Source organism: Lycium ferocissimum, chromosome 4 (assembly GCF_029784015.1).
Source record: "Lycium ferocissimum isolate CSIRO_LF1 chromosome 4, AGI_CSIRO_Lferr_CH_V1, whole genome shotgun sequence".
In the NCBI taxonomy this organism is placed as follows: Eukaryota; Viridiplantae; Streptophyta; class Magnoliopsida; order Solanales; family Solanaceae; genus Lycium; species Lycium ferocissimum.
The window spans coordinates 29,148,017-29,171,267 of NC_081345.1; the positions used below are offsets into that span (position 1 = coordinate 29,148,017).

The window sequence follows — 23,251 nt, forward strand, 5'->3', positions numbered from 1 at the left end:
AAAACCATACATTAATGAACCATGGAAAACCACCATCCAAACAGGGGATTAGAATTTTTACCTAATGAGAAATCATATGTCACAGCACATGCTAATCTTTTTTGATTTATGATGAGATATGCCATATTCGGATGAGTAGTTTGAATGTATAATTTGTGGTTGTCTAAAAGAAGCTAAAAGGAGGATTTGTAGAATTCAATGTGAGATGTCACAATGTGATAAAGCTTGTTCAGTTTTGTTGACCTGAATTGCTGGAAACTAGGAGGATTTGTAGAATCCGAGGTGGTGTTTCTATCTCTAAGTTCTAATGTTTAAAAGATAAAAGCCTTCTCTTGCGAGTCATTCAATTTTTGAAGTACAGTTCATGTGTGTTGACTCTTAAATCAAGCATCTCATATATTTATCTATCTTGTCTTTTTGTCATACAGTTTATTTTGAAAAATTATTGGACTTGAATGTTCAAAAACCCACATTAAAGCCCCAAGAAAAGTGTTTTTGCGCACAAGCGCATACATACTTGTAATGATTTGTGTCCCGTGAAGAGCGATAGTAAAAAGGAAAGAGAGACCTACAATGAATGCAATTCTGTTCTTGGTACGAATCTACAGTTTCTCGATTTTTGAGAAGCATTTTAGCACAGTTAATTGTTCTATCCCGTTTCTGTGCTAATAATATCAAAATGTTTGTGCCTTGAAGCAAACTCCTCGCTCATCTTGTTGTTCCAATTCTTTTCTTTCCATGAGTTTTATTGCGCTGTTGCCTAGGACAGATGTCGGCGTCCCTAGCTGCATTTGCAAATCATCTATCCAGCATTTTGTCCTCCTCGCCTTCCTCTAAAATGTCTTCACTGTGTCAAGTAGTTGGAGAGAAAACACTACTTCCAACAACTTGTATTTGTTTCCTAGTATTACGAGGAGTAAAGACTTCACTTTATCAGTATTTGACCTCACCAATGCATCAATAAGTGGCTTGTCCTCCCCAGAAAAGCTTTGCGCATTAGAGCTCACAATAGCAATATTAATTTTGTACCTGATGCCACCAGTTGCTGCTACCCAGTTAAAGAGCTCTTAGTTGCTGATTCCAATGCCAATTGTTGCTGCATAGGCACAAACACAGCTGCATTAGGACTTAAACTTCGATTATCATTGATTTTGGAAAAGGAATTGGTCACCTGTACTACTTTACTTACACCATGCTGCTTTTTTAAGATACTGAATAGATATTTTGTTTGGCCCCAGTATAGTGATTTCGTTTAATGAAGTGTCATAAAATGTTTCTTTATTTTACCATGTGAAAATGATCTTATCAAGTCAGTTCCGTGAAATGTTTTACTTTTATCCATCATCTCACTACTTGTTAACGTTTAGTTTCGTATTTGTCGGCTTAGATTTGAAATTTAATTAAATGGTCTTCTGATAGTTCTTTTTCCTTTCTTTCTTTTAAGATAAAGGAAGAAAAGGGAAATAGTAAACTGAGTTTTCTTGTGGCATCTTAATTGGCCCATGAGCATTGATAAGTGATGTTCTGTTTCTATTCCTCTGAAATCTTTCATTTGCCCCCCTGAAACCATTGATAAAAACAGAGGCAAATGCTTCCTTATTTACTGGGTGCAACTTCGAACCAGTAATTTCAACATGGAACATAAGTATAAGTGGAAAGTTAGTAGAATTTCCACAAATATTAAATTCTTAACCAATACTTTCAGAAGTGCAATGAATTCAATCTTAAGAACTTTAAGGTTGAACCTATCATATCTATATTCTGGAGCCGGCTCTTGATACAAATATTACAGCCAAGAGCGACAAAGTTATAATGTCATCTGGTTTTTGTAACCCTAAAGTTAGCTCATCTCTGTACATTCTTTTGTAGGGCCCTATTCAATCTCTCTTCAATTATCCCTGTAATGGTTTCATGAACTGGAGTTCCAGGTTCTGGTGTAGAGAACCCTTCAGCAGCAGGGGATGCTCCTAGGCGGTCAGAAATTCTGATTTCCTGGCTTTGCAAAGGAAGGTCGGGCAATATTTCGGGGGAAGCTTCACTTGCTGCAAACAGTATAGCCGTTTGGCCTTCATTGTCTTCAGATGGCTTTTCTGACTTAGAATTAGAGTTATCTTTCTCTTCATCAAAGACTTTTGCTATGGCAGAAAGCTTTTGCCTTATCGAATCATCAGTGGTTAAGATTTCTCTGTTCTGATAAAGAAAGATGAGGAAGAATAAGAGAAGAGCGGAGCCTGCTGATACACCAGCTATGAGGAAAAGGCCCTTAAAACTATCTAGCGTGAGGCTATCAGATGCTATAGCCATTCCATCTTGCTGTGGACAATCTGTTTCATTCCCAAACCATTTCTGTATTATGTTATTCATAAACGCTCCCTCCATCGCCTCCAAGATTGCTCTTGAGACGTCAGGTACCAAAGGAGATCCTTTTGGAAATGCCTGTAGGGAAAATAAACGATTAGATCATTGAGTAAACCACAAACCATTCTAAATAAATGTGAACACTTTTCGAAACATCAGTGGAGTGCGACATCTTACGAATCCAAAGCCAGCAGCCTTGTATGTTGGACCTACCATAACATACTTCCTGCAGTACTTGTTGATGAAGAGTCTGAGATAAGGTAGCTCATCAACAATTGCACCAACACCTCCATTTTTACTTCCTCTTGAGAGAGCATCATTATACTCTTCCAATGTGCTATAACTTCTGAACTTGGAGCTGTCAAATTTCATGCGCTCCAAGACGTCTTTAACAAAGGAACCTTTTTGATACCCAACATATTCTCCATTCTTAATGAGGTCATTGAGGTCTGTTATAGTAGGTTGGAGCTGTTGGACTGTTAACATAGATGTTAAGCTGGCTGTATAACTTGATGTCAGCACCAGAACCACAAAAACCCACACAATCAGCACAAATCTTGTCAAGTTACTTGTTACCCTCTCTTCTGCAACAACGAGCCATATATATGATATTGTTGAGAAACAAGGAAAAATCCTGAAGCTTTCGTATATAATTTGCATTGAGTTAGAGACTTACTATGAGCAAAAACAAGAGTTGAGAAGGAAAACCAGAATATCATCCCAATTTGCTTGTGTTTGGGTCCTCGAAACTCTTTGTTTACACGATGTTCGAGTACCCAAACCACAAAACCAATGAATACGAAGAATGCTCCAGTTGTAATCCAAAGCTCGCTCTTTAGAGGTTTCAAGAAAATCCAAGCATTCTTCCTCTCATCATCCCTTACTGGCACAACTACAGAAATACCCGATTCTGAAAAAGGCAATGTGAAATCCACACACTTGAATCGGCTCGCTAAAATGGTCACATCACCTATAACTGCATCATACTCCTGCTTCAAGCAAACAATGGTCATTGCAGTGTTTATGATTGATCTCAGTCAAAGCAGAAAGTAGATACGGAAGTCCCAAAAAGGAGCATGTAAGAGGTTAATTCAAACAAGGATTAGATATTACCTGAAGAAAGATGCTGTTAACAAGATCGTCATAGTCTTCAGAAGTGGGGCTATGTGCTATTGGAAATGGAAAATATTCATAAGGGACAGCGTATGGCAAAGATTGGATGACTTTTTCGAAGACATCTGGAGCGAAACCAGTTGCAGTTACTGCTCGTGTTTTCGAATCTATTTCCACTTTAATGAATTGCTCCAGCCCTCCTTTGACAGGAACTCCAACCCTTAACTTCTTCGCACTTGTGGGCATTTCCCAGCCTCTTGGAACCATAGTAGGTTCACCGGGCCACATGATGGGCCCTAGTTGTTTATTATTACTTTTAGCTGTTTTACCATTCATCTTCAGTTTATACGAAACACCATCCTTCTCCGTCCAGAATCCAACGCTTCTCTCTCCTTTCCCAATTATATTCACAATCTCATATGGGGATGGTTGCAATTCTCTGTTGATGATACGGAATTCACCACTTAGTCCTGTTTTTAGCGTTGAGTTTTGCATAGACTCAAGGAGCAGAGATCCCAATTCTGAGGTTCCAAGTGCATCTAAGTCTGTTAATTTCTCTCTAGAGTCTGCTTTCTTCAATTTTGGGATAGCAGTAGTGCCCACTTTCTCTACTGCTTTTGCTAATGCAGTGATGCTATCATATGCCCATAGTCCGAAAACATTGAGTTCAACTGGGTCCATGTCTGGATACTCTTGACGAAATCTCTTTCTCCATCTCTTGGTGAAATTGTTAGGCTCATTTGATCTCGGAACATAAGGCTTTATACCAAGAACACCTTGCATTGATGACTCAATCACTGAAGGATCTACCGAGTCCAGAAGACTCGTTAGCACATCTGTGATGATCCATGCATATCCACTGCTCATCATCCCGGCTTCTTTGGCCTTGAGGAAAAGGCGTGATGCAAGATATGGTTGCAAGTGCACGACGAACACCCTGGTCTGCATTGTATTCAAATTGTATAGCTCCTTGAAGATTTGATCATCATTGGCTGAAGGAGAAATAACACTTCTATAGGAGACTAAAGTGTTGATTTCCAGTAAGGCATCAGTCAGATGTGGAACTATTCCAGTTCCATAGGAGCTATCCTCGTAGATGATTACTACCTGCCTCCAATCATAGTTTTTAACAATTGCTGCAATGGCCTTAGTCTGGCAGGAAGAAGGAAGTGCTCCTCTGATGAAGGCGGGATTTTCCTTTACTGAAAGTGAAGGACTTGTTGCTGGAGAAATGATAGGAACTTTTACTCTGTTCCCTAAGTCGATCACAAAATCAGTTTGTGTGGACATTTGTGGCCCAAAGATAGCTTGTACTTGGACATCCTTTAGCAAGTATATCGCTGCACATGCACAATCAGACTCTTAAGAAATTTTCTGAACACCTCTTTCAAAATAGGAAAACCAAAGGGACAAGTAATATCTTTGAGAAAAAGAGAGTCCTTTGTGTAAATAGAGCATGCATGAATAACTAAATACCAGAGTATGATCAAGCAAAGAGAGAAAGATATGCTAGTTTAACAGAAGTGAATCATGGAGCTGAATTTACCAGCAGATGCTGCTTCAACATCATCTTTCTTGGAATCCCTCAAGTGAGGGACTATTCTAATGGCACTGCGATTTGCGGCGTGGTAATCTGCAAGAGCTAGTAAGCTGGATGTGTGCATTACTTTTCCAACATCTGTTTCCAGATCAAGAATTATACCCACATCCACCTTTACAGCACTAGTGTCATTATCTTCAGCTTTTATTTGCCTTGTGTAGTGGGGAAAGCTAATGATGGAGACAAGTTGGATGAAAAGAATTAGGAATTGGCATCTTGGATTATGCATTTGAAAAACTTTAGAAGTAATCTGATAGTTGGAGTAGGAGTTGTGATTGTGCTCTAAAGCTTTCTTAAATGTGCGACTTATATATGGCTTCAGTATCAGGGAACTTCATAAACTTTGACCAGTAAATATTTTTGGAGCTTATAATAAGGACCAAACACCATAACTGCAGAAAGAAAAGTCGAAGTTTTCAAAGAAGAAATAGGTGAAAATATGTCGTTTAGTTATTCAACCATAGAGAGGATTTTTTTTTCATGTATAAATTATTAATTACACCACATTAAATTTAGTAAGCTTCTTCTTCTGTTTGACCTGGTGAAAAATCAAAAGGACTTGTCAGATGTGACCACAATTTAGTAAGCTTCTTCTTCTGTTTGACCAAATCAAAAACAGACCAAATGAAAACCGTGATAAAATTGATTTGTTTGACTCATTCCCCTAGTCCCTAGTGAATTTTTATTCCATTTGATGCCACCTTCTAGAGGATACTGGATAGACTTGCATATTTTGGCAAGGCAAAAGGAGTTTACAAATTTAGCTGGGTGAAGGTTCAGAACTAGCTTAGATAAAAGGCTACCGCTACTAATCTTAATTACGCGGTTTCAGTTTAGAATTGGTCAGTATAACTTGCTTGCACACCAAATGAGCAAACACACCCACCAGTCCGATTGACCAATATTACTTGACTAGACAGGGTCTTTGTATGGGAATGGAATATTGCAAGTTAGATGTCAAAAGAAATTAACTAGGACGAGATTGGGTCTTGGTGATGATTATGTTGGTGTCAATGTCATTGGTTCAATTTATATATAACTAGTGAGTAGGCACGCTTAACCGCGGTAAAAAAAATAGAAATTTTCATAAACAATACTTTTTACCATTCTTAACAACCTATACTCACGTTATATATTTACAATTAATAGCTAGATGTCTATATTTAGTCAAGCATCGGTATACTAAAATATAGTGCAAATATAGCGGAAATATAGGCAATGGCCTAAGCGAAATTCTTATATTTATGAAACAAAATGTTCCAATTTAAATTAAAATCGGTTTTATTGTTCCCTGATTCACACAAATATCATCCCATTCCATATCACGATCCCATATCTCATTCAAACACACAAATTCAAAAAAAATTTGAATTCAAAAAAGTACATTCATATTTTTAACCAAAAATAAAAGATTCAATGATTAGTTAAGGAATTACAAATTTTATGCCGGGACTTATATACTAATACCTTATGGGCGGACTTATAAGTATGCGGGTATAACTTTTGATAATTCCTTCACAAAGTTATCTTGGGTGGCATACTTTTAATGGGCAAACTTTTATCTTTGGACCGTATAACTTTGAAGGAATTATCAAGTTATCGGACCGATACTTATGTACGATGCCTTACATAAGGCATAAGTATGTCGGGTGCGGCACATAACTTTTAATTCCTTTACAAATTTATGCCGGTGGGGGCATACTTTTAATGGACAAACTTTTATGGGACCGGCATAAACTGTGAAGGAATTATCAAGTTATCTGGGACCGCATACGTCTATGCCAAGTACGCATATAAGGCATAAGTATGCGGTCCCGCATAACTTTGGTAATTCCTTCACAAGTGTATGTGGTTGGGGGCATATAGCGAAATTTAAACTACGCCTTGTGAATTTTTTTTAATATTTGTTTTCGTATATATTTGGGCTATATTTTAGTTGTATTTTTACGATACGGTATATAAATCTTATTAGGGTTTTCTTGTTAACTATATTTCATATATTTTTTACATATATTTGAAGTGTATTTAGATGAAATTTTAACTTTTGTAACACACCGTACATTAAAAAATGGACTTATGAAATATATCTCGTATATATTTTATGTATATTTCGACCGTATTTTAGATATATTGCTTGTTAAATGAATACATTTCACGGAAAATGAAAAATGGAATGTATACATTGAAAAAATAACATACTTGAAAGAAACAACAATATAAAAACCATAAGGTGGTGTTCAACATTAATCATCCTAAAAAAACACACGCACATGAAACGATATGTCCAAAATTAAAAAACGACAACAAAAGTCGCAACCAACTACGCTATTGTTCAACATGAAAATCAAAAACACAAAAGACTTCGTGGCCTAATCAAGATCACCCATTTTATCAAGCGCATCGTAATCAAGCGTGGTCTAATTGGTCTTGGAGGTTGCTCGTTATCACTTGATGCATTGTTGTTTGACTTATCCCATGCATAGTCGCAAAAGCACGTATCTCATACGGTGCCAATTTCTATCAATTCGGTTGGGATGACTTCACTTGAGCTCAAGTATTCGGCAAGGCACATACACACCTGATCCACGAAAAAAATGATCAAAAATTTTACTTACGGATGCATCCGTAATAACATCAACAAAATACACACGAATATACTTAAAAATCTTAAAAATTCTTGTTATGGTGAAGAACAATAAACACGACTTAATGAAGAAACATGTGAAAAAAAATAACGATTAGAAAATATACTTAAAATGCGCATAAAAAATAGATGCGGTTAATTAACGGATACGTAATAAGTGTACGAAAAAAAAAAAAAATGAACGAAATATCGAAAATATAAGATAAATATACCTCTGCATCATCATCCTCATGCACATTATGTTTGGCTTTAGCAATTTTTCCCCCTTAACATTATGACATTGTCAAAATGACCTTTCTCTTCTTTTGTTTCTCCATTTGAGGAAACCTTTTTCACTTTTGTTTTTGTTTACTCTTGAATCAACATAATCGTTGAACGCCTAGGATCGTTAATTCTTTTAACGATTCTCGGCATAAACTGCTGATAGCGGTTTTCGTGTTGAGAAATTCCCAAAAGAAAAATTAGGAATATCAAATTCGGAAAAATTAGGAATTGTAAAGGCGATTTGAAATTGGAGAAAATTTAGGGATATTGTGAATAATGGCGTGAAGTTAGTGGGATAGGAGAGAGACGTTTTGTTGGCTTAAATTTAGGGGTGTGGAAAGTTATCGGATGAGTGGTAAAAAACTGGTAGCTATGTGGAGTAAATATGTTATACTTTAGCTACTAAATATAATTATTGAAAAGTTTAGTTATGTTCCATAAATAGGTAATAATGGAAGCTATGCCAAGTAAATTTTACTAAAAAAAAAAAAGACCCTCATTAATTTTTTTCAAATGATTCTTTTATAATAATGAAATATTACAATTATATATTTTAAATTTTAAATATTTGAAATACCTTATTATTTTTCAAATTCAAAAAAGTTTGATTAGACGTATGCATTTATCTAAAGTAATTTCTTGTATCAATAAAATCTAGGTGAAGATAAATTTATTTTCTTTAAAAAGTATGTAAAGGAAGAGACGGATTTGAAGAAGAACTGACGTATAGTCAAGTTTTTATACTTTTATCATTTTCTCCTTGCTTAAAATCTTGAGACAGCAAAACAAACAAAAAGATACAAATGGAAGAAAGAACAAAACCGGATCTCTCATCTATTACCCTAAATCTTCTAAATCAAGAATTTTTTATTTTCCCTTCTTTTTATCTCTATATTTTGAGTATCTTTTTTGTTTTTGTTTTTTCTTTATTCCTATTCCTAGAATTACCCATTTATTTTTCTAAAAAGATTTATGTATCTTACTTCTTATTTATTTATTATTTATTTTGACTCTTCTTTACCTTTTAGAACCAGCCAATCTTTTTGATATAAAATAACTTTTTCCCCTCAAAATCATCAAATTATACTAAATTGCAGAAATCTTAAAAATAATACATTCCTTGCTTTTGGAAGTTTCTCCTATAAATCCAATATACAACTTCATGGAAAAGGAATGACTTGGAAGAGATTATTCATATGAACTTAGAACGGGATCCAACCTTCAGTCTATTGGAGAAATAAAATACGACAAACGGAGATAAAGGAAGCAATAGATTTGGCAGGAGTGCATTTGTGAATAATATGTTATACATTTAAGTCCTTATATAAGTTAAATTAAAAGTTTATATAACATGCATTAATTTTATGTTGGTTTGAATTGCTAATTTTTCACATCAATTTCTTACTTTCCTACTTCTTCCTGGTCCCTCTTCGCTATCTTCGTCACTATTATTTACTTTCTTGTTTTATTCGATTCATCAACCTAAATAAATTTGTGAACAATATGCATAAATCTAAGTCCTTGTATAAGGTTAAAATAAAAGTCATATAACGTCATTTTTATGTTGGTTCGAATTGCTTATTTTTCACATTAATTTTTTCTTTCCTACTTCTTCCTCCCTCTTTGCTATCTTCGTCGCCATTTACTTCCTCGTTTTCATCTATATCAACCTAAATATATTTGTGAACAATATGTTATAAATCTAAGTCCTTATATAAGGTTAAAATAAGAGTCCATATTCAATTTCCCTGCTTCTTCCTCCTCTTTGCTATCTTCGTTACCATTTACTTCCTCAGTTTCTTCTGTTCATCAACATAAATATACTATCTTATCAAAATCACGGAGAAATGAAATAATTAAAAATTAAGAAGAAGAAGAAGACAGAGTAAAAAAGAAAACATTTTAGATGAAATTAAAACATAAGGAACAAAGAATAAATCTAACTCCTTGTATAATGTTAAAATAAAAGTTCTTATAACGTGCATTTTTCACACTGATTCGAATTACTTATTTTTCACATCAACTTTTGTTTCCCACTTCTTCCTCCTCTTCGTTATCTTCATCAACATTTACTTCCTCGTTTTTTTCCCCATCAACCTAAATAGATTATCTTATCAAAGCCACTAAGAGATTGAATAATTAAACAGAATCAGGAAGAAGAGAGAGAGAGAGAGTAAAAATGAAAAAGCATTTTGAACGGAATTTAAAAAATAAGGGAAAAAGTGGCCTATATGAGAAAAAAATCACACCTTGCAGAGGGTTTATGCCAAATAAACGACCCATCATCGACGAAGAAAACAACGGCGTAGAGGTCAAGAGGCTTGGTCCAATCTGGATACCAAAATCTGCAGTTGAATACTCTAAGTAATCTCAAAGTGTTCAAAGAAAAAAGTACCTTTTCCGGGAAAATGTAATATTTCATGAATATATGATTTCATAATGAAGTAAATTACGAAGAAACGGATGGAAATTGTACAACAAAAATTGTAATTAATTTGGAGGGAATTTTACCGTATGGTATAACGGCGCACTGCATAGGAACCTTGGCAGAAAAGAATTCACGTGGTAAAGAAACTCCTAACTAAGAAGAGTAAGCAAAATGTGAATCGTGTTTTTTTTTTACCTTAATGAAATAACCTCTTTATTTTAGTTATGACATTACCGCACCTTTTCAAAAGTATCACAATTGGTTAGAAAGTTGTGACTGTTCCATTATTAGTTGTGGCAACCTTTTGGGCTTTTTTGGGAAGGATGAAAAATTGAATATTTAATTAAAGAAATTAAAGAAATAAAGTAAAAGGCTAAAATCTGACAAAAAAAGATAAATGTAAATACTGCATTTTTAGAACGCCACGTAGGCAGGCCTATGTCCTACCATTATTTATATATAGATTGTTAATGTATGAGGAAGCTGCTTGGGAAATTACGTATATGATGTTGAAGTCAACATATTACTCTACCTGTATTCCATGCAGTAGTGGTCCTATAATCTTTCATTATTTATGTAATCCATAACTATGGTCGTTATCTGCTATGATCACATATAACCCCATCCTTTCATATTTTATTATGAACAAAATTATGCAATCTAAAAGTAAGTTTTCATCTTATGTGCTAATTTTATTTTAATTTTTTTGTTCTATCTGTGTAACAAACTCATTTGATGCGTTGAATTCTTTCATGCCACATAACTTCGTTAAATTATATCCCCTACTAAATACTTAAATAGTGATGACAAAAACAAATACAACAATAAATGTGCTTTCACAAACTCCCTTGCACTTTTATTCTCTTTATCGCATTTGATTTTGTGTCCGTTCTCATTTGTTGTTTTCTTCCTTCTGTCTCTTAATAGTAGACTAACGGTTGAGGGCCACAAAATCAATACTGCTTTGATGTACTGAATTGATCTCTTGTTCTTTTTTTTTTTTTTTTTTTTAATTATTATTTTCTTCCTGTCTGGTGATTGAAAGTAATAGGAATCCAACAAACTTAAAATTTAAGGGGTCGTTTGGTGTGAAGGATAAGCAAAAATAGTCGCGGGATAAAATTTTAGTCATTGTCCTTGTTTGGTTGGAATAAAATTAGGAATATTGTCTAGGGATTAGTTATCAAAGATTAATAGCCTTTTTTATCGTCTTGAGGGTGGAATAACTAATCACGGGATAAAAACATAGAAATTAGTTATAGGGGGATAAGTTTAAGTAAAAAAGCAATTTTGAAATTAAAGAATGCAAGTCGAAACCAAAGAAGAAAACCATGGCAGAGAACTATTGTTTTATTTTGAAAGACAACAACACCACCATACCTCATCGAACAAAAACTGTAGGATACCTCAAACCAAAACAAATCATAAAAATTGATATCTAGTAACCCATGCATACGTTTTATACTATTTCAGTCAAAATGACAATCAAAGTAGAATTAGCAAAATAATATGTACTTACTAACGAGCTACAAAAATATTCATTTGACCAGGTGATGAAGCATTAATAATTCAAATAGGTTTGGCAAGACCACACAAAATTCGAAGACGGAAGGTGTTTTCAAGCCTATAATATTAGTTGACGAAGAGGAAACACAATTTTTAATCTTTATTATATTCTCAATTTATTTATATTACCTTCATTAATAACATCAAAAGAACAGAGACCCAACTAACACTTTTCAATATTCGTGTCGAAAAGTGAAAGAACTTCTTTGCACCAAATATGAGCTACTATATAATTAATGGCCGATTAGGTCGTATTTATATCCCCAACTACTTTTCCGTGCACAAAGCAGTTGAAAAGACTTTACTAACAACACCATTGTATAGTAATTCGACAATTGCATTCCCGCCCAAAAATATTCAAACGGTTGTCTTTGATAAAGGCGAATTTTTTTTTACTGACGACACTATATCTCCGACAATTCTTTGTAGGTATTTTTGAATTATTTTCGTATAAAATTATTTGACAATTATCACTAATTTTAATCTCGACGTAGTTTCCATGTTAGTAACAACGAATCACTTACTGGAAAAGGATGGAGCAGGAGAAAAGAGATAATAGCTATAAATGAAAGGTAAATTAAAATTACATAAGTTTTCATTATGATCATAACGTACTAAATAGATAAGTTAATGCAATTTACACAATTTATAATTTTAAAGGTATGAATATATAATTAGGTGAAGTTAGTGAAAAAATACAAAATGATAAATCAATTCTTGATTCTTATGATGTTAGAGTCTCGATCTACAAAAACTGAATATAAAGAAATCGTACTAAAACAGGTAAGCTAATGGGAAAAGTCAAAGAAGTGAAGATAGCTGATATCATGGATTCTGCTTGCAAATGCGCATGCACTTATTTGCAAATCTTGTTGGATTGTGCTTATGGCATCTTAAATTGATCCCGAAGTATTGATAGTGATGTCCTGTTCCTATGCCACTGGAATCTCTCAATTGCCAACCTGAAAACCTTAGATGAAAACAGATGCAGGTGCTTTCTCATAACTGAACCCATTAACTTCGACACGAACCATAGATATATGTGAAAAACTATTAAGCTTTCAATAAATATCTAATTCTGAACCCATATAGAGAAGTGCAAGGAATTCAATCATAAGAAATCGAAGGTTAAATGCACCCCTAGGTGGACCTAGTGATCAATGAAGTGGGTTCGAGCAAGGCAATGAATCTCAAGTTCAATTAAATGAGAGACAAAAAACTGACTGGTGATTTCTTTGTGTCACAGCCTTGGTGTGGACAGCCTTGGTGGATAAAGTTACATGTTAAATCTATCAAATCTAAATTCTAGAGCTGCCTCTTAATGCAAATATTATGGCCCAGAGCGACAAAAGTTAATAATATAATCTGGTAAAACTATTTTAACTAGCTCATCTCTGCACAATCTCTTGCAGGGCCCTATTTGCCCCTATCCAGGTGTGTTCATAATTATAGTAGCAGCTATATGTATCATCTCTCTTCAGTTGTCCGTGTGATGGTTTCATGAACTGGAGATCCAGGTTCTGTTGTTGAGAAACCTTCAGCTGCAGGGGATGCTCCTAGGCCGTCGGAAATTCTGATTTCTGGGCTTTGCCAAGGAATATCGGGCAATATTTCAGGGGAAGCTTCACTTGCTACAAACAGTGTAGCCGTTTGGCCTTCATTGGCTTCTGGCTTTTCCAACTGAGAATTAGAGTTATCTTTCTCTTTATCAAAGACTTTTGCTATTGCAGAAAGCTTTTGCCATACTGAATCATCAGTGGCTAAGATTTCTCTATTCTGATAAAGGAAGATGAGGAGGAATACGAAAAGAGCGGAGCCTGCTGATACACCAGCTATGAGGAAAAGGCCCTTAAAACTATCTAGTGTGAGGCTATCAGATGCTATAACCATTATATCTTTCTGTGGACATTCTGTTTCATTCCCAAACCATTTCCGTATTATGTTATTCATTAACTCTCCCTCCATCACCTTCAAGAGTTGTCTTGAGACGTCAGGTACCAAAGGAGATCCTTTTGGAAATGCCTGCCAGATGTTGGAGGAAAATAAAAGATTAGATCATTGAGTAAACCAAAAACAATTCTAAACAAATGTACACACGTTCTGAAATATCACTGGAGTGCGACGATCTTACGAATCCAAAGCCAGCAGCCTTGTATGTCGGACCGATCATAATATACTTCCTGCAGTACTTGTTGAGGAAGAGTCTGAGATAAGGTAGTTCATCAACAATTGCACCTACACCTCCATTTTTGCTTCCTCTTGAGAGGGCATCATTATACTCTTCCAATGTGCTATAACTTCTTAACTTGGAGCTGTCGAATTTCATTCGCTTCAAGACGTCTTTGACAAAGGAACCTTCTTGGTACCCAACATATTCTCCCTTTTTGATGAGATCATAGAGGTCTGTTATAGTAGGTTGGAGCTGTTGCACTGTTAACATAGATGTTAAGTTCGCTGTATAACTGGATGTCAGCACCAGAACCACGAAAACCCACACAATCAGCACAAATCTTGTTAAGTTGCTTGTTACCCTCTCTCCTGCAACAACCAGCCATATATATGATTTGTTGAGAAAACAAGAGAATTGGTGTAAAGCTTTCACATATAATTTACTTTGAATTAGAGAGACTTACTGTGAGCAAAAATGAGAGTTGAGAATGAAAACCAGAATATCATCCCAATTTGCTCGCGTTTGGGTCCCCGAAACTCTTTGTTTACACGATGTTCGAGTACCCAAACCACAAAACCAATGAAGACAAAGAATGCTCCAGTTGTAATCCAAAGCTCGCTCTTTAGAGGTTTCAAGAAAATCCAAGCATTCTTCCTCTCATCATCCCTTACTGGCACAACTGCAGAAATACCCGACTCTGAAAAAGGTAATGTGAAATCCACATACTCCAATCGGCTCGCTAAAATGGTGACATCACCTACAACTGCATCATATTCCTGGTTCAAGCAAACAATGATTATTGCAGTATTTATGGTTGATCTCAGTCAAAGCAGTAAGTAGATATGGAAGGCCGAAAAAGGAGCATGTAAGAGGTTAATTCAAACAAGGATTATATATTACCTGAGAAAAGATCTTCTTAACAAGATCATCATAGTCTTGAGAAGTGGGGCTATGTGCTATTGGAAATGGAATATATTCATAAGGGACAGCGTACAGCAAAGATTGGATGACTTCTTCGAAGACATCTGGAGCGAAACCAGTTGCAGTTACTGCTCGTGTTTTCGAATCTATTTCCACTTTAATGAATTGCTCCAGCCCTCCTTTGACAGGAACTCCAACCCTTAACTTCTTCGCACTTGTGGGTATTTCCCAGCCTCTTGGAACAATAGTAGATTCACCGGGCCAAATGATGGTCCCTAGTTGTTTATTATTACTTTTAGCTGTTTTAACATTCATCTTCAGTTTATACGAAACACCATCCTTCTCCGTCCAGAATCCAACGCTTCTCTCTCCTTTCCCAATTATATTCACAATCTCATATGGGGATGGCTGCAATTCTCCGTCAATGATACGGAATTCACCACTTAGTCCTGTTTTTAGCGTTAAGTTTTGCATAGACTCAAGGAGCAGAGATCCCAATTCTGAGGTTCCAAGTGCATCTAAGTCTGTTAATTTCTCTCTAGAGTCTGCTTTCTTCAATTTTGGGATAGCAGTAGTGCCCACTTTCTCTACTGCTTTTGCTAATGCAGTGATGCTATCATATGCCCATAGTCCGAAAACATTGAGTTCAACTGGGTCCATGTCTGGATACTCTTGACGAAATCTCTTTCTCCATCTCTTGGTGAAATTGTTAAGCTCATTTGATCTCGGAACATAAGGCTTTATACCAAGAACACCTTGCATTGATGACTCAATCACTGAAGGATCTACCGAGTCCAGAAGACTCGTTAGCACATCTGTGATGATCCATGCATATCCACTGCTCATCATCCCGGATTCTTTGGCCTTGAGGAAAAGGCGTGATGCAAGATATGGTTGCAAGTGCACGACGAACACCCTGGTCTGCATTGTATTCAAATTGTATAGCTCCTTGAAGATTTGATCATCATTGGCTGAAGGAGAAATAACACTTCTATAGGAGACTAAAGTGTTGATTTCCAGTAAGGCATCAGTCAGATGTGGAACTATTCCAGTTCCATAGGAGCTATCCTCGTAGATGATTACTACCTGCCTCCAATCATAGTTTTTAACAATTGCTGCAATGGCTTTAGTCTGGCTGGAAGAAGGAAGTGCTCCTCTGATGAAGAAGGGATTTTCTTTGACTGAAAGTGAAGGACTTGTTGCTGGAGAAATGATAGGGACTTTTGCTCTGTACCCTATGTCAATCACAAAATCAGTTTGTGTAGACAGTTGTGGCCCAAAGATAGCTTGTACTTGGACATCCTTTAGCAAGTATATGGCTGCACATGCACATGCACAATCAGACTGTAAGAAATTATCTGAGCATCCCTTTGAAAATAGGAAAACCAATATGTTAGAGAAAAAGAGAATATCTTGTGCAAATAGGACATGAATGAATAGGGCAAACGGGTGGGTCGGTTCAGATATGGGCGGGCCAAAAATCAGTTAAACAAAAATGGACAAAATATCCGACCCCCCCCCCCCCAACCCCACACACATTTTAACACGGACAAAAAATGGGTTAACCGACGGATATTCCATGGTTGCAGGAGTAGTCAGGTGAGAATACAAGCTTAAGATGAGAATATCCTCGTGAAAAATAACAAGCAGACAAATTGAATCTAACTAAGCTAGACCTCCCCAACAGAATTCAACAAAATTGAACCAAACAAAGTCTTGCTCTCCTTTGCATTCCTTAACAAACCAAATACGTAATTGAAGAAAACTGAGCAAAATTCTTCTAGCAAATTTCTAACTTGACAAATTTAATGGGAAAAGATATATAGACAGTTACTAGTTGAGCACTTTTACTCAAGCTTAAGATGAAAACCTACACTGTAGTATGTATGTATACCACAAGAACAACAACATACCCAGTGTAATCCCACAAATGGGGTCTGGGGAGGGTAGCGTGTATGCAAACCTTTCAAAATGGGAGGTAGAGAGGTTGTTTCCGAAAAACCTACGCTCAAGAAAACATGACAAAAGGATTAGATAGAACCTTCGAAAGTAAAGAAGCCATGTCAAAATACTATAGATAAGCAATCTGAAGAAAAGTAACAGTAACTGCAGCAAACTAATGCGATAAACAAAGTACAAAAGACAGCAAATAGCAACAGATAATCGAAGGGCAGAAAACTACAAAGATGATACTATGCCGACTAGTCTGGAAGGATACATGAGACAACGCTCTACTACCTACTAACCTTCTATATTAACTCTAGCGTCCATCAAACAAGCCTCTATCTCTCTAAGGTTATGTCCGAAGATAAAAATTGATGTATTTTATGTATGTGTGTTTGATAAAGTTAAAGGGTAATTGATTTGCTTGGTGGTATCTCTGTCTCTGAAAATGCCAGTACCAATGGCTCTTTCAGTCTCCGCCACTGAGAGTTGTCTTTGATTCTGCTTCTTCTGCGCAAGTGTTGTTTGGCTTTGAGGAATGGAGGTTAAAGTTTCAAGGAGCAAGTGAAGGTGAAGAATTAGTGGGTAGAGATGAAGATGGATGAATTGTGTGAGACTTTGATCCATTTTTTATCCATCTAGATATCCATTTTTAGTGGATATTATCCAAATTTGATCCATTTTAAAAAGTCAGTTATCCAACCCATGTCTAATGAGTCAGATTGGATGGTTACTTGTTTTTTTAACCATTTTGCCTGCCCTATGAATGACTAACTACCAGAGTATGTATGTCTTGACTCGTGAAGCAAAGAGAGTAAGACATGCTAGTTTAACAGAAGTATCATGGAGACACACACTATCAAACTATAAGAAATTATGCGAACATCTCTTTCAAAATAGGAAAATCAAAGGGAAAAGTAATATCTTGTGCAAACAGGCATGAACGACTAATCTACCAGAGTATGTCTGACTCGTGAAGCAAACAGAGAAAATCACAGAGCTGAATTACCAGCGGATGCTGCTTCAACATCATCTTTCTTGGAATCCCTCAAGTGAGGAACTATCCTAATGGTACTGCGACTAGCAGCGGCATGGTAATCTGAAAGAGCTAGTAAGATAGATATGTGTATTACTTTTGCCACAACTGTTTCCAGATCAAGAATTATACCGACATCCACCTTTGCAGGACTAGTTTCATCTTCACCTCTTATTAGCATTACGTAGTGGCAAAAGCTAATGATGGAGACAAGTTGAATGAAAAGAATTAGGAAGTGGCATCTTGGATTTTGCATTTGAAAAACTCTGGTAGAAAGTAGTACGAGAGTTGAGCAAGAACCAGTTGTGTTTGTGCAAGTAACTACCTTTCAGAGATGTGTCTAAAGCTCTCTTAACTGTGGCTCTAGATATATGGCTTCAGTATCAGGGAACTTCATACACATCGACCAAGCCCCATAAATGTAGAAAGAGAAGTCAAATATAAAGTTTTCAAAGAACAAATAGTTGAAAATATGTAGTTTGGTTATTGAGAGAGGGGACTTTAGAGCTACAACACAAGTAAAGCTTTTTCCTCAGTTTGACCAATCAAAAACTGACTAAATGAACTCACTGACATAATTGATTTGGTTGACTCATTCCCCCAATCCCTAAATGCTTTTTATACTATTTTGGCAAAGGCAGAGGGAGTTTGACAAATTTAGTTTAGATTTGGTCAGTAGTAGCTTGCTTGCACGTCAACACTCACCTCTCTGATTGGCCAATATTCCGAGGTAGCGTCATGTATGGGAACGGAATATTGGAATGAGGATGCCAGTCAGATGTCAAAAGTACTTCAGTTGGACGGTTGAGTTTGATGATTGCATTAGCTCACCGAAATTGTTAATGCAAGAGGAAGCTGCTTGGGAACTTACCTATGATGTCTAAGTGACATATTACTGCTTGTCTTTCAAGAAGTAGAGGTCCTAAAATCTTTCATTAATTATGATCCTAATTATGGTCTTTATTTTTTTGATGCAGGATCCATAACTACCAATTATTTGTTGCCCTTTTATTGGTGCTTTATACAGTACTGCTTACTGTATATCTACACCGCACAAATTGTGACAAAACATGTTGCATGCAAACACTAAGGGCCCGTTTGGCCATGAGAAATTTTCACTTTTTTTGGGAAAAATTTTTCACTTTCTTTAAAAATCAGTGATTTTGGCCATGATTTGAAAAACACTAAAAACCTTGTTTTCACTTTCATTACATTCAAACAACCAAATATTCTTTGCAAAAACTATAATCTAACACAACTCCATCTTCAACTCCAACTTCAAAATTGCAAATAAAGTGAATCATTTTTGGTTTCATGGCCAAGCGCCTACTAAATCTTGGTTTAAGCTTAATATTACAGATTTGAATATATCAGTCTCTGTGCTGCTCTAGAATTAGATATATATATAAAAAAAATAATTAAAAAAAAAAATCAAGTTGATGCACATCCCCATCTTCAACACAACTTCAAAATTCAAACACAACTCCAACTTCAAAATTGCAAATAAAGTGAATCATTTTTGGTTTCTGGCACTAAATCAAAGCTTAATATTACAGACCTGCTCTAGAATTAGATTTAAAAAAAATTAAAAAAAAAATCAAGTTGATGCACATCTCCATAATAAACCTTTGACAAACTGATGGTCTGGCATAAAAAGCCAACATCGTTTCATCATTATCTACAACTCGAAGGACGTATAAATGCAAAAAATATGTTTCAGTATCTGGTACTTAAGGAATGATAGCCAGGATCCATTTATGGCACAATCACAGATGAGGATGATCTGCAAACATATACGAAAAGACAGCAGTAACAAACGTAACATGGAAAAAATAGCAATTAAAAGGGATCCATATACAGTATTTTGAAGTTATTGATCTTCTAAGTCAAGGTTACACAAAGTTACCACATGTTTATCGGTTACTGCAACACAAAGCAGTAATCAATAGGTTATAGAACCAATTATCAGGACCTTGCCAGAACTGATAGTCGTTTCTGTAACTTCATATAAATCAAATGCAGTTCAACTCTTTGGCAGAGGGCAGCTGTGCATATGATTGAAATAACAGGTCTTAATATCTGAAATAATTCTCAAACTACAAATTCACACTTTCCTCATACCAAGACCACCTAATGGTCCAAACAATAAACATTTATACTCCTAACAAAACACCAACATACTATAGCACCTGCTCCAACATACTATAGCACCTGCTCTATATCTTATTTGATGCAATTTAAGTTTCTTTTGTTCCACTTACAACAATGAAGAGAATTCACTCAATTGCAAACAAATCTAACCAGTTCTCCTGCAAGAAAAAAGAATCTCAAATCCTTTAAGTAAAGCCATGAGAAAATGATACTCCTATATGTTACTCAGCTATTCCGAAAAAAAATAAGAAAAGAACTGAACGTGCCATGGGTACCCAGCCACAACTTCAAGACAAAGTTCTAACTTCTACAATTAGCTACTTTATATACACGTAAATTCAAATATTACTCATCTTTTCAACTCTTTGTTCTTAAATTTTTCAGGCGGTACGTCCTTTGTACCCTTCTAAGAGTAGTAGCTTTGTGTCTGTCTTAATGTTCCATACTGCCTAGGTAAGACCTTTCAGGTCGCAGAGCAATAATCATTTCATTTATTTTGTGAGAGATGACCTCAAGGCTAAGAGTGTCCAGAATAGAGAGGGCCACATACGTGAATGTATGTCGGCGACTTAATTCTCTCACCTCATATAAAGCCTGGCTAATCTCTCCTCTTGCAGAATGTAATTGTTGTTCCCGCACTATTAGCTCATCCTGCTCCTGCAAGAAAAAGGAAAATTTAAGTCTTCAGATTATGACATGCTCCGTTTAACATTCAGAGTTAATGGTATTTGATTTAGAAGCAACTCAGCATAAAGGAATAAGTTCAATTATCAAAGTTTTGCTATGCATTTCAAAAGTGGTAGAACTTAGGCATCTTTAGGATTGCAATGTCCACTAATCTTTCATGGAAAACCCTTATTCTCATAAAAGCTCACTACCAAACAAAAAATAAACTCATAATCCAAAACAATAATAAAGAAGAACAACATCTTTTTTTAAAAGATTAATCTGATTTAAAAGCTAATTACCATGAACAAGAATCTAATTCTCTAAACTGCAGTCACGATTACAAGTTAAAACCCACAAAAAAATGAAAATACAACTCAATACTACTAATAATAAATAAATAAACTACAAACTTCTGAAAAGAAATCTACTTCAAAAGCTCACACCAAAAATGGTGAAAGTAATATTTGCACTTGCACATAGAAATCCAGAATTTAAGAAATCGAAATAGGCACATGGATTTTACCAGACTTTTCTCAAAAACAGGCCACAAGAAATAACTGCAGAAAATTTCTAGATCAAGAACTTAAAAGAATAAAGAAAAGAACAGATTGAACTCACCAAAAGCCTAGACTCAAGAGCTCTAGTCCCATCATCAATTGCTATGCAGCCCGCATTTATGAAAGTTGTATCTGAAAAACTCAAGATTATGACAGATAGAGAGAAAGGGCAAGATTTAGCCAAAATTTCATTTTTTTCAACACAAAGTGCATCATTATTTCCGAGGAAGAGCAATTCAAATCAAATTAAAAATATCTATAAAAGACAGGTGAAAACAGTTTAAACTGTTGACTACAAATATGTGCTTGCCATTTTCGACAACAATATGAATCCTCCCCATCTCATGTCTATGATCTATTAGACAATTACGTCACTTTTTATGGGAACAGTGGCAAAAAGAATGGATGCTGATATCTATTAGATTTTCGCTTGTACCAAAAACTGGAAAGCCTAATAAGAACATGAAAAAGATCTAAACATGTTTATCGATATATGATATTGTATTGATAGAAGATAACTGTCCTCTTTTTCTTCCTTTTTTAAGAAGTAAAATACGTCCTGCTCCTATTTGCTATAATCTTCTTTGCTCATTAATAGAATCTTAGTTAACTTACCCTCCATCCCAGAAACAAGATATTGACATATCAGCTATTTGCTCAACTTTGCATCATCCTTAAAGAATTTGGATTTGGTTGAACTCTAATGAGTAAAAACTGAATTACTGAAAGAACTTGTCATCTGATTCCCAAGACAGAATCACAATCAATTAATCATAACTGTGTCTGTCCTTAAATATCTCTCTTTCATTCTTTCCTGTATATATATTCCTCTTCCCTTTTTCTTTATTATCTCCATCTTAACATTAAACTTTAGAATTTGATCCTTATTTAGGTCTGAACCAAAACAAACAACACCGAAACGTGCATTAATTCTTCAACAGCAAATTTGAAAGTTATTATCCGATACAATAATCATCCAATTTGTGCTGCCAAGCAGAAGTCATTTGCTTAGTCAGTATTCTACTTTTGATATCAAACTAGAAATAGCAATCTCTTTTTCTCTTTCATTAGGATAGAATGGTAGACTTTGACAACTTCCAGTACTATATGAAAAGCAACTAGTTGATTCTACCACATGTAGTCACACTCAAGACATAGTAAAATTTTAAATGGTCAAGCATATCAACCTATGACCTTGCATGTGACAACTACCAGAACATTATACTCTTAAAGAACTGCATCTCAATACCCTAGCTATCAGAATACTCTTGCTTCACATAAATCAATCCACATATACTTTCATAATTTAAATTCAACAATAAGAAAATTTCACTCTTCAGGAACTGAAGTTCCCCAATATCTGAGCTGCCAAACAGTTTTGTTTAACATAAGTGGAGCTCATAGAATTACAAGAACTAATACTCGTCAAATAAAATTAAAAAAAAAGGATTTAGATCAGACCGAGCAAGAACGAAACTTTCCCAACATTTTAAGCTGCCAATTTCAAAACAATCTTGTTTCACATATATCGAACAATATAAAATTATAGAAACAAATAGCCACCAAAATAAAAATAAAAAAATAATTATAACGGAAATAGTGCAATGAGTACCGAAGAAAGGGCAGATACTCTGTTATTTTCTGAAAGAAATCAGCAGCTATAGAAAAGATCGGAGTTATGTGAGGACGACAAAAACCTTCAGCCATGATATCTGCGAGAGATTAGACAGAACAACAATAACATCAGCCATAATTTTCAGCCGTGAAATAGAACTGGAAGAAATTTAAGCAAAAATTGAAAAGAAAACGGACCTGAAATTGGAACCCCCA

At 35.4% G+C, this 23,251-nt stretch overlaps 1 protein-coding gene across 13 annotated transcripts; it reads right to left on the minus strand.

The window, feature by feature from the left end:
* Positions 1-1,642: 1,642 nt before the first annotated feature.
* On the minus strand, positions 1,643-23,251 carry LOC132052160 (glutamate receptor 2.8-like). 13 transcript variants are annotated; one of them, XR_009413954.1, is made up of 6 exons: positions 23,034-23,251; positions 21,483-21,553; positions 20,778-20,852; positions 20,306-20,353; positions 19,603-19,827; positions 19,290-19,426 (listed from the first exon to the last, which is right to left on the minus strand). XR_009413954.1 is itself a non-coding variant. In XM_059443542.1 (5 exons), the coding sequence occupies exons 1-5, from the start codon at positions 5,298-5,300 to the stop codon at positions 1,846-1,848; spliced, it is 2,934 nt and encodes a 977-aa protein (XP_059299525.1). In that variant the 5' UTR covers positions 5,301-5,520; the 3' UTR covers positions 1,643-1,845. The 13 variants fall into 13 exon arrangements, 4 of the variants coding, with proteins under 4 accessions (XP_059299525.1, XP_059299528.1, XP_059299526.1 ...); XM_059443542.1 differs by lacking the exons at positions 19,290-19,426; positions 19,603-19,827; positions 20,306-20,353; ... (1 more) ...; positions 21,483-21,553; positions 23,034-23,251 and adding exons at positions 1,643-2,436; positions 2,536-2,942; positions 3,035-3,347; positions 3,472-4,811; positions 5,018-5,520; XM_059443545.1 differs by lacking the exons at positions 19,290-19,426; positions 19,603-19,827; positions 20,306-20,353; ... (1 more) ...; positions 21,483-21,553; positions 23,034-23,251 and adding exons at positions 2,265-2,436; positions 14,086-14,511; positions 14,607-14,919; positions 15,044-16,383; positions 18,018-18,662.